Source organism: Aquila chrysaetos, chromosome 2 (assembly GCF_900496995.4).
Source record: "Aquila chrysaetos chrysaetos chromosome 2, bAquChr1.4, whole genome shotgun sequence".
Lineage (NCBI taxonomy): Eukaryota > Metazoa > Chordata > Aves > Accipitriformes > Accipitridae > Aquila > Aquila chrysaetos.
In genome coordinates this window covers 6,184,394-6,196,568 of record NC_044005.1, presented here as the reverse complement: position 1 = coordinate 6,196,568, position 12,175 = coordinate 6,184,394, and the positions used below count along the sequence as shown (strand labels likewise).

Sequence of the window (12,175 nt, the reverse complement as noted above, 5' to 3'; positions counted from 1 at the left end):
AAGTCTATACTATTAGCATTGAATAAAGAAAACTGAAACTAAGGAGATATCATCTAACTGGGTTTGAATGTAAGATCTACATTTATCAGTACTGGACAGAATAGAATCACTTACAGCCAAACAACATCACTTATTTTGTTAGTGGTATCCCAAATGATCAGAACCTAAGTTATATTTTTAGCACATGAAGTCTTTAATGTTACACATATGGCCATTGTTGACTGCCTGACCTTGTAACATTGGAAGCATCTAAAAGCTATTGACTCTCTGTTGTATAGCATGTCAGATCAAAAGTTCAATTTTTAAGTAGGTTTGGATGGCACTTAAAATAGGGACGGTTCTCTGGATTCTGACTTTCAAAGCTGCAGAGAAAAAACAGGTTGAATACACATACACATACGTGCACAGAATCATTCTAAGGCAATACTAAGGATACCTAAGGAGCCTTAACATCTAGGACAGTAATCTTTCTCTTATAAATGAGAAGGTATGCTTGCACACACCTTGCCAGAATCGGGGGGGGGGGGGGGGGGGGGGGGGGGGAGTTTATTAGTGTCTTGTATGGACAGACTGAGAGGTCCATAACTATGGGAAAGGGAAAAAGCAAATTAGAGATGCATTTGTAATTGGCAATGCTGATGAGAAAACGTCACTACAATTACAGTCAGACTCAGAGCTGACACTGTAGAAAGCTTTTCACTAAGTCCATGCACCAGAACTCATTAAGCAAAATAAAGACAGACAAAGGAACAGCTAAGGAGGTGAGTGAAGTTAGTAATTATTTAGACTAAACTGACCAAGTCAGAAGGAAGAAACTGCATATGCATCAATAAAATCACAAAAAGCAAGATCTTCACGATCCACCGTAAATAAAGGTGTTCACGAACCACATTGCAGTATTCAAAGTTCACTTCCTTTAAACATTCCTCCAGCTATGTCAGTTAGAACAGATATCCAGTCCAAACTACTACTTTCCACATAGAAAATACTTAGAAGTGTGACAAAAAATTACTTTTGTCCTTTGCGATGAAGATAGTTACATTTTTCTGTTAGTCTGTTTTTTCTGCCAACTGAATATGAATATTTTGAGGTTTTGTTCCAAGATCAGTATCAAGAGCATGTGCAAAAGTGCATGTAAACATTCGCTGAGTTATTCTTCATACCTCCCTAAAACACTCATATGGCTGTTAGGTGCAGTGAACTTGTACTGTTAAACATACCACCTATATTGCTGAAGTGACAGAAAACTTCCCTGGTATTCAAAATAACGGGACAAATCTGGTACACTGGAACAGTCACATACACACCTTGAAAACTAGGTACATGTAATACTATGTACAGTTAATGTGTTTATAACAACACTTAACCTTCAGTGTTTTTAAAAATTTTACACGAGAACATAGCCAACAGAAGTGGGATCACTTCCAGCAGGGAATGAAGTATATGAACCTGTTCTATAGCAAACAGGAAGGGTAAGTTTGAAATATTTTATCTACTTTGGAGTATTAAAGTATCACTTCAAAACTACTGTATTGGAAGGAAAAGGACTGTAAGTTACCTCCAAATGGTACATTTCTTCTTGTGCAGCAACAGGTGCTTGATTTAATTTGGCTAAAAGAGTCAGGACAGGATCTCTGTGATAGCCTTTATCCAGTCTTCTCACCACTTGCCCTTCACTGGGAGGATCATAATCCTAAAACAAAGAAACAAAATCCACATAATACATGATATAAACCTGTTTTTCTTAGGAACTTGAATCATTCTTACTTTAGTTGACAATTAAGATTTTTTCTTTTATAGTAAGTTGTTACAGTTTCCACACTTCGAACTTATGTCATGAAAATCTAGGCATTTAAAAATAAGCAAACTGATGACACACTGCTTTCTCCTTCTACCCACAGACATGCACAGTCTTTATTTGATACATAAGACTGCAATACTTAGAGAAGAACAAGGTCATTTAGGCCTCCAAAATTCAGGGAATCAGTTAAATCCTCACACATACTGGTTGCTAGGAATGATCTGGCTGCAGAGCTGCTCTCACCAGCAAGGATTTAGCTTCCTCAACCAGAAATGGAGGATTTGAGGATGGAGGACTATTGAAAGGAGTTACAATCCAGCTGACAGAGAGGGAAGAACACCTTAGCAAGCAGGCTTTCTAACCTGATGAAGGGAACTTTAATTTAGGTTCACCTGATAACAGAGTTTAAGAGAGGAAGTGTGGCAGACAGAGGAGGCTTCTAAACAGAAGCCCACAAAAGGAACTTTTACAATCTTGATCAGGAGAGAAGTCATTCTCCTCAGGTGCCTATGTACTCACATGGCAAAGTCTGGACAACAGACAGAAAGATCTGCAAGTTCAGGCCACAGTCTTACAACTATGACATGAATGAATTAATGGATATTAGATGGGAAACTATGCACAGGCAAAGTATGGCCATGTATGGGTAGAAATGTTTAGGAAGCATAGGCAGGGAAAAGAAAAGTGGACTCCTACTCTAGGACATTTACACTTTGCGTTTTTGAGGTTGGAAGGGACCTCTGAAGATTGTCTAGTCCAACCCAACTGCTCAAGGCAGCACCTCTTCCAGTGTTTAGCCACCCCCACAGTAAAAACATTTCTTATGTTTAAAAGGAATTTCCTGAATTTCAATCTGTGACCACTGCCTCCTGTCTCACTGGGTCTGGCAGAAGAGTCTGGCTCTGTCTTCCTTCTTTCCACCAGGTATTTATATACATTGGTAAGATCCCCCCTGAGCTTTCTCGTCTCCAGGCTAAACGATCCAAGATCTCTCAGTATGACAGCTGCACCAATCCCTTAATCATTTTTGTAGTCCTTTGCTGGACTCACTCCAGTAAATCCTTATTTTTCTTGTACTGGAGAGCCCATAACTGGACACAATACTCCAAATGCTTTCTCACCAGTACTGAGTAAAGAGGAAGGACCACCTCCCTTGACCTGCTGGCATTGCTTTTCCCAATGCAGCAAAGGATGATCATGGCCACCTTTGCCACAAGGGCACACTGCTGGCCCACGTTCAACTTGTCCACCAGGATCCCCAGGTTCTTTTCAGCAAAGCTGCCTTCCGGCCAGTCAGCCCGCCGCATGTACTGGTGCATGCAGTTGCTCCTCCTTGGGTGCAGGACATGGCATTTCTTCTTGTTGAACTTAATGAGATTCCTGTCAGCCCATTTCTCTAGCCCAGTGAGGTCCTTCTGAATGGTGGCACAACCCTCTGGTGTATCGACTAGTTTTCTAACATCTGCAAACTTGCTGATGATGCAGTCTGTCCCATCATCTAAGTCATTACTGAACATGTTAAACAGCACTGCCACTAGTATTGACCCCTGGCATATACCACTAGTGAGTGGTCTCCAGTTGGACTTTGTGTCACTGACCACAACCCTTTCAGCCCAGTATCTCAGCCAGCTTTCAGTCCCAGGTCAAATAATTCCTTGAATTCACAGACCTCCATGTGCCTACTGATGGTCTGAGTCAGGATCAGAGGGGAAAGGAACACTAGGGATGTTGTGGGCAGGGTCTGCTTCAGGACACCTGACAAACAAAGCAAGAGGAGGCTTTCTACAGAACATTAACGGGGGTCTGATGATTGCAGGTCTTCATCCTCATGGCAGATTTCAACTATCTGGACATCTTCGAGAAGAGCCATACAGCATTGTGGAGGCAGTCCAGGAAGTTTTTAGAAATCCCTCTGGAGTCCCCTTCCAACCAATACTATTACAATTTCACTATCAATTTTTTTATTCTTTCATAAAGAAAACAGTTTGGTTTATGCATAGTATTACTCTACCTGATACTCATCATTTATATGACAGCTATGTCCTACCAAAAGGCATTATACAAAGTCAGAGAGGGAAAGTCCAGGCATTTGAGGAAAAGACAAGTTTTAGAAGAGAAAAGGAATGGAGAATACCTTGACTTGGGAGGCTTCCAGGACAATGGACTAAAGCAGACGTCAGATAAGAAACCATACTGAAGTTTTAAGTGGCTTTAACTAACTTCAGCCTCAGCTAAGCTACTTTAATAATTTAAGCACACAAGCAATTAAAAGATGGCTCAAAGCTGAAACAGCTCAGAGCATAACAATGTTCTACTCTGTGTAAGATGTCTTAAAACTAAAAACAATAAAGAAATGAAAATACGTATTAGCTATCTCTCACCTATGGAAGTATATAAATCATTCAACTTTTTAAAACATAAATTAGTTTGTATAATTTTTTTTTTTTTCTTTGGAGCTCTGAAATTCTAACATTCTTTGTAAGTGTACAGTTTTAAAGCATAAATTTAAAAGGTTTATAGGTGAAATTGCTTAAAAACCATCCAATTTATCAAGATGCTCAAGGCAAAATACCACACTAACTCTGTTTCCTTGTGAAACATTTCCTTACCATTTCATTGGCATCTTGTAAAGTACTGGTTAAGCTCTCAGCGAGGTTTGGAAGAGACAGTCCTCCTTCTGCTAAGGCTGAAAAATATTTTAAGTTACAAATACTAAAAAACATGCAAGTTTTATGAAAGAAAGCCAAGGCCACATTCTTTAATAATTGCAAGACAGTGCTTTAGTAAAGTTGGAAATTCCTACTGCCGGATGTGTATTATAAAGACATATTTTCAGCTTCCAAGAAAATCACTCTTGCATTTTGCTTTACAATAAAAACTTAGTACCACATGGTACTTGTGCAAGACAGTCCCAATTATTTTCCACATTGATCTTATGACAAAAGAGCAGATTTAATCTTTTTTTATTAGTAAGCAGAAGCATTTTGTTCAGAGACAAGAAAAAGAGCAATGAGGTCTCTTCAATCCAAACCCAAGAACTGAAAGTTAAGGACCAGGTTAATGCTTGCAGTTTTATCAGAAAATGTATGAAATGTAACTTCAGTAGACTGGAAGCAAAGTTTATAAAGAAAAAAAATTAATCCAAATTCTAATTTCCACAAATTTGTCTAGTTAGTTACCTCTTGCAGCCAGCATCTGTCCATAGCTGAAGAGTACCTCCCCTTCTGAGATGTGTCTGTCTGCAGTTTCTGTTTCTGTCTCGGTGAGGGTAAGGCTGCTTTCCTGCGTGGACTGCCCAGAACTAACTGTAGGCACAGGTGATGGAACCTGTGGATTGCAAGGAAGCGATTCGAAGGGCTTCGCTGATGACTGCTGAGATGGTAAAATCAAGGCCTCTGGTTCCTCGTCATTAGCCACTGACATCTCGCTATAATGTAAGAATATGCATTATGAATACACCAAAATGCATTTAACAATATAGACTAAAGTCTTAAATCAATACTGAAAAGAAATTAATTTGCAAGTATTTTTTCAAATGAAAGAGCACAGCATTTTACAGAATAGTCCAAGAATCAGCATGGTTAAATAACATTATTAATGAATTTCTGGTTATAACTAAAAATTACCATGTGTATTCCCACTGAGGTAGTAGAAAAAATAAAATGCTAATAATACAATATTTCATTGTCACTACATTTATTACTGGCAGATGTAACAATATGAGTTTACTAAGTACAATGTTCAACAGGACGATGAATAAGGACTGATAAACTCTGAGAAAGGTCCTGATTTCACATTTTTCTCCAAAATATAAGTCAAGCAATTAAAAAAAAAAAGAATCCTGGTTTATCTCAGTGCCTCCTGACATATACATCAGGCATTTCTTTCTACTGACTTTTTGACAATATATATTTATAAAGAATATACGTATTCATTTTTTTAAGAAATGAGAAAACTGTGCAGCCTGTTCAACTCACACAGCCTTGGGCCGGAATGGTTCTTCAGTTAAAGGACTGGGCTTCTCTTCTTCCAGAGGAAGTTCTGCATCATCCCATGGGTTTGGAGGCTTTGGACTTTCCATTTTTGCAGGTTTGGAGACCCATTCTGAGGCAGGAGGGCTTGGTGTGGTTGTTCTAGGAGGTGTATTGACAGGGGTAACCACAGGTGTGCCAACACAACTAACGGCAGCTGGAATCTCAACTCCTGCATGTGTGAAGTCAAATTTCAGATCAGAAAGGAAAGCAGGAAGTAAATCTCAGAGAGCTAGTCAGTTCTGCTAAGCACTTGTAGTTTTTGTGATACCTTTTGATAGTTATGGAGACAAAACTAGATTAAGACTAGTTTCTTTTAAGTACAGTATTGGCATCTGAAGGAGCTAGAATAAAAACCTCAATTGCTTACTTCCTTTAATAAGGAAGACTGCTCTGCATTTTAAAAACTAAGCTGCTTTACTTGGAGAGTGTAAATTTTCCTTAATTAACATTAGAAACACAGGAAGGAGCAAAAGACAGCTATTTTTCTGATGTGAAAAAGTTTGGAGAGGCTGGGAGGGGTGGAAATCACACAAACCATAGAAATGTGCATTAAGTTTGAAAATAGAACTGTTACCAAATAAAAGACATTTGCTTTTTATATGAATTAGCCCATGATTTTTGTACTACATGAGTTCCCACTTGAATATAGCCTCAAGAATATTTATCCTGAGATAAGGCGTCTTTGAAGAAGAAAATTAAAGGCAGTAGATTAAAGCATATTTGCTACTTCTAAACTTCAATTATTATTTTCACTACCTGTTTCTTTAATTTTTTCATGTTCGCAAACTTCTCGACTCATTTCTGTAAGAGATAGAGAAGACTCTGGAGTTTTGACCGGAGGCAATTCTTTTTCTGAAGGTGGTGTTTGTGGTGGTGTGGCCTGGGGTGTTGGCAATGGAGTAGGCACAAGAGACTCCTGAGGGGGAAAAAAAAAAACAAAACCAACCATAACCACAGTTATTATCTCGATGCAAAATTCCTATCTCCCAAGTACCCTCAGAGATAGCTGAGGAAGAGAGAGAAAGGCAGGTTATCACAGAACAGGAACAGTTGTGGCTTAGATACACGCTTCGGGGATCCAACTCCTCCATCTAAACACAAAGTTGCACCAGGCTAAATGGTATGCCTGGACAAAACAAATTAAAAAACAGTAAATTATGCATTAGAATGATTACATTTGGAAATCATTATGAATAGAATAGAATAGAACAGAACAGAATAGAATATTTCAGTTGGAAGGGACCTAAAATGATCATCTAGTCCACCTGCCTGACCAAAAGTTAATGCATGTTGTTAAGGGCATCGTCCAAATGCCTCTTAAACACCGACAGGCTTGGGGCATTGACCACCTCCCTAGGAAGCCTGTTCCAGTGTTTGACCACCCTGTCGGTAAAGAAATGCTTCCTAATGTCCAGTCTAAATATGAATTATATGATTATATGAGGTTTAATAAACATTTGATACAATGTTAAGCAAGAAAATATTCTGTGATAAAATTGAGTCAGTATGATAATTTTATGGTAAGAGAATCAGCTAAAGAGAAGATTACATACAAAGCAGTAGCCAAGACAATAAAGCACTAGAATAAGCATATAGTTGTGATGTTCCTTAAAAAAATTACAGCAATGGAGATAAATCTGACAAGCAAGTATGATGGTTGTTTAGCCTGCTATGAAGGAATATGATGGACCTTTTCAGGTTTTTTCCAGCCATGTTCCCTGATATTTCATAAAGAAAACAAGATAATGGGGCTAAACGTAGCCTTCCAGTCTAGTTTCTGAAGCATAAATCCTCAGACTGATTATTTTTATTAAAAACTCTTATGGGAAGAGGAACATGCTAACACATTTGGCAGTTCACACACAAGTGCATGACATCATGAACACCAAAGAACTTGGGAACTGGGCAGCTGAAGTTCTAGATAGGAAACTTCACAGTAAGAAGGGGCAGATCAAGAATGCAGAAACTACATACTCAAGAACTTCTGCTATAGGCTGAGCAGAAATGGAAAAAGGAAAAGAAAAAAAACTTATGAATGTACAAGTTATCCAAAGGATAACTATTAGCCACAAATGTGGGAAGACTTTAAAAAAACATAATTAGCTACCTGAGGTTCCAATAATGGCAGGAGAGAATCACTACTATAGCACAAGGCACTGAGGAAACCCCATCTTGCATACTACATTATTATTAAAAATGTCTATTAGCATATTAGTGTTACCTGTGGTCAAGACCAATCTAAATTGGAAAACATAAAAGTGCTGCCCATCAGCAAGAGTCGAAAAATGGTACACATATGGATGACTGCTTTATTTAGCCTAATCAAACAAAGACCAAAAAGGACAAAACTAATCTCTTGAAGTGTGCAAATTAATATATACTAAGGGAGAAAATAACCATTTCAGCCTAAGGACATTTCCGTTTAAGCTGGTACAGAAACAAGAAGGCTTAAGAGGACCATTAGTAAATGTAGAATGGTTATTAGAAGAGGTTTCTAAGTATCAGAAGAATAAGCTACAAAGAACAGTCCTCTTTAACATACCCTCCTTAATCTGTAATGGAGTGGGGAAGAGCTCTATAGATGCAGGATGGCTGTATTTAAGCCTACAGCAGTGAAATGATTACTTTTGACTACAGAATGATCTGTTGGTCACTTACAGCAGGCACTAGGTGGTATTTCAGTCTATATGCACTGTGGCAGAATAGAATAATGGATCTCACTTTCAACAAAGCTTTGAATAGTTAGATTTCCAAGTGCAGCAATGTCCACATTCATCCCAAAGACATTATACAACACCAGATTGTAGCACAACCATGTTATTAGGAAAATTAGAGCCAGCTGTCATTTGGTTTTCAAAGGGAACAGAGAAAATTATCCTGTATTACAGGAAGCTCTACTAATCATTTAAGCATTTACTGAAAACTACTGAACTCAAAATTAGAAAGAATTAATACTCATTTTTACAGATATTAAAGAATGGCTGCAAGCCCATTTGACCAAAAATAATATCATTCTCAGCTTCTATTTCTTCTTCTATGAAGAAATTAGTTTCTTCATATTTCATTTCTTCACAAGAAAGTAGCACAGATATTTCTGTTGAAAATAACATGAGCTATCTTTTGGCAACATGAAATTAAGCACCAAGTCCTTCCCTTAGAAATCAGTTTTGTGCTCAGCCTTGAAGTAAATAAATAAATATAGCATGTTGCATGCAGCACAAAGGAATTAATTCTTTTTTCTTTTCAAATTTTTTTTAAAGTGAAATAGGTTTAATCTTGTTGCTTGCTGGGGTATAATAAGGAATAATCAAAAAAAGCAAATCATGCACATTCAGCTCATCAGTCTTTTTCTGTCATCTTTTTCTTGGACATAATTGAACCATCATGCCACGAAGAAATTATCCCTTAGAACTTCAGTAGGAAAGTTTAAATAAAACGGACTCTTACCATCATAATCATTGTACTTGGAAGAACATTTGTAGCAGGAACTGCTTTCTGAGCCTGCTTGCTACCCAGCATGGTCGCAATTGTTTCACTGAGAGCTTCATTTACAAAATGACTTATCATTTCTGAGTCCACAGGCACACCAGCATTGATAAAGAGTTGAAATCCTCCACCACCTGCAGCTTCAACTGAAAATGAAGAAACATAAAGCACACATCCAGATCTCACTTCTTAAAATGCATGCACTGTACTGCAGCTACTCATTTTATCTCCATGAACTTTTAAACATTCCTTTGCAAAAAGTGATTTTTTTATTTTACAGATAAAGAAACAACAGTAGAGAAGCAATTCAGGATCATAAAAGAAGGCAGCAGTGAAGGAAAGTGACATCACAAGAGAAATGCATTTGTCTCCCATTCTCACACATTTATAAGGGAGGTGATTTTTGACATATCTATTAACAAAAGAAAGGCAAAAATTACAGGCTTAGCAAAATGCCAAATCTGATTTAGATGGCCAATAACAGAAGTTGATTTGTACAGTGGTGTGTTTTATGTGTTCTTTCTCTTTTTTTAGATATTTAGTTCAATGGCCTTATAATGCTTGCTGTGTCTCAACATAAATTAAAGCATGCACATTTGCATTTTATAGTTTCACTGGTTCAGCATTATCCACTCTTAGGCTCAGGCAACAGCTACCTACACAGCCTGTTAAAATTAACCAAAAATTGAGATAATCCATCTGCTGAGAACAATAACTCCTACTTACCAATGTCAGAGGTTACAGTCTCACTGTCTTCACTCTCTAAGGTGCTAACACTGGGCACTGTTTCTTTCTGAACTGGGTACATCCCACTGATAATTTTTGCCATTATTTCTTGTTCCACCCTAGCAGAATAAAACCTGTTTAACTATCAGCAAACACCAAGACACCTAAAAGTGTACAAAAGAGCATTCTTGACATAAAATGCAAGGCAGCCTAAAGGAAAAAGAAGGGAAGGGAGGGGAGGAGAAGAAAGGGAAGGTATTCTTATGGAGTCATTCCTTCTTCCATATATATTCTCTCACCACTTTGTTACACTGCAACTCACCAATTTATCAACCTGTTTTCTATTGTTTCTCTCCTTTGAATCAGTTCATCCAAAACATCAGAAGACTGCTGAGGAGCAGAAGCCACTGGAGGAAACAAAGGACCATTGTATTTTGGGGAGGCAACTTTAAACTGTCCATTAAGCTCCAAAAGAGGCTCGAAGAATTCTGGAATTTCATCCCTCTCCTCTTCCTGATCCTAATAAATAAGTAGTAAATTAAGTTACTGTGAGTTTCTGGAAGGCAATGTCATTGAGGTAACCGTCAGATTTTTTTCTTTAAGAAACATTTGTAGATGTGTCACAGCACACAAACCACATTCTCCTTTCTTAGTACGTCGTAGTTAATTGATACAATTCTAAACTTAGCAAATCATAAATCTGCAGAGGTATAAAGCTATAGGAACTGCTAAGTAAAACATGCTTTGGCTCGTATTTCCTGCCTGTGCTGCACAGGGCAGGGAGCCAATGGTAATGCTAATACTTGAGAAATTTACTTGTGACATAAGTCAGGTTTCTTTAATATATATTCCAGAAATGCTCCTCCTTTAAACAAAAAAGTTTAGGAAACTTTCTACAGTTACTTGTTGTGTTAGGTTTTTTGGTTTGGGTTGGGTTTTGTTTGGTTTGTTGGTTTTTTTTTTTTTTAATTAAACTTTTACATCTCCTGTCTGAAAAGATACATTCCCAAAAGTTAACGAGCATGTAGTTAGTCAAAACTCTAAGAAAGCTGCCAGCACTGAAGACTAGATATTAATAGTTTACACGTATGTTACATGTATGTTTACACTTTCATTAACTTCAGCTGCTGAAAGTTAAAAGGTATTTTGGGGTAATCAATTCACAAGGCCCTCACAAACACTTGAATATAACCTTAATGTGCTATTTCTAAAAAGTTATGGAAGTTACTCAGTGTGCATTACAAAGTTTGACTGTTTCTAAAGATGTCACCCTCCTCTTCCCCCAGAGCACATACACAGCATTAAGTCCCAAAAAGCAGTCACCAACCCATCATATTGTAATGTAACACTTTAGAAATGTCTCGTGATGGATAAGAACCTGCATCCTTCACTCATAATATTAAAAACAAATGTCTGTAATAGTAATACGATTCTCTAAGAAGAAAATCTTGCATGCCAGAAAGAGATGAAGAGCTGAGCCTTAAATTACCAGTGAGAAATATGTGATATTGCACAAAAGATCTCACTGTAAATCTACATTTACTAAGATTAATCTCCAACACAGTGAAAGGAGAAAAAAGGGGGGTTTTCCCCTTGTATAAATTAAATTTACTTTTAACCCATAAAACAGAAAAAACCCTATATATTTTCTATGAATAAAAGAACAAATCACTAAACCCAGAAAGAACAGAGAAGGAAAAAAAAAAAGATAGTAACATTTTCCTGTCTCCTTCCCCAGCCCAGAATTAATACTTCTCTCACTACCTTAATATACTTTAAAACTGAAAAGTCAGATAGGTCCATGATGGGTATTACAACAAATAGCTATTGGGGAGTGGGATCTTTTCTGGATCTTTGAATAGTAATAATTCTTCAAAGAAAAGCTGTAAGTTACAAAGCAGGCAATACAGAATATGTATCTTTGGGTGACAAAGAAAGATCTCTAAACCATTCTAGGCATAGAAATAAGACAGTAAAGTTAAACTCAGAATGGCACTGGATGCATTGCAAGCTGATAAGCAGTTAATTCTGTTAAGATATACGTATTCATAACCATAATTCATTCTGACAGCAAATGTAAAGATGTCTTTGTCCAGTGTTTCATTATGCATTTTCTTCTGACTGCATT

At 37.4% G+C, this 12,175-nt stretch overlaps 1 protein-coding gene across 12 annotated transcripts in view; it reads right to left on the bottom strand.

Annotated features, from left to right (window-relative positions):
- The window catches only part of KIAA0586 (KIAA0586 ortholog), a 74,804-nt gene that overhangs the window by 32,758 nt on the left and 29,871 nt on the right, over positions 1-12,175 (bottom strand). For all 12 annotated transcript variants that reach the window (XM_030001813.2, XM_030001766.2, XM_030001831.2 and 9 more), the window contains 8 exons: positions 10,370-10,566; positions 10,048-10,166; positions 9,283-9,467; positions 6,592-6,751; positions 5,779-6,004; positions 4,981-5,228; positions 4,411-4,487; positions 1,559-1,693 (listed from right to left, as the gene is read on the bottom strand). In XM_030001813.2, the coding sequence (XP_029857673.1) occupies positions 1,559-1,693; positions 4,411-4,487; positions 4,981-5,228; positions 5,779-6,004; positions 6,592-6,751; positions 9,283-9,467; positions 10,048-10,166; positions 10,370-10,566 (1,347 nt within the window). The remainder of the gene's footprint in view (positions 1-1,558; positions 1,694-4,410; positions 4,488-4,980; positions 5,229-5,778; positions 6,005-6,591; positions 6,752-9,282; positions 9,468-10,047; positions 10,167-10,369; positions 10,567-12,175) is intronic.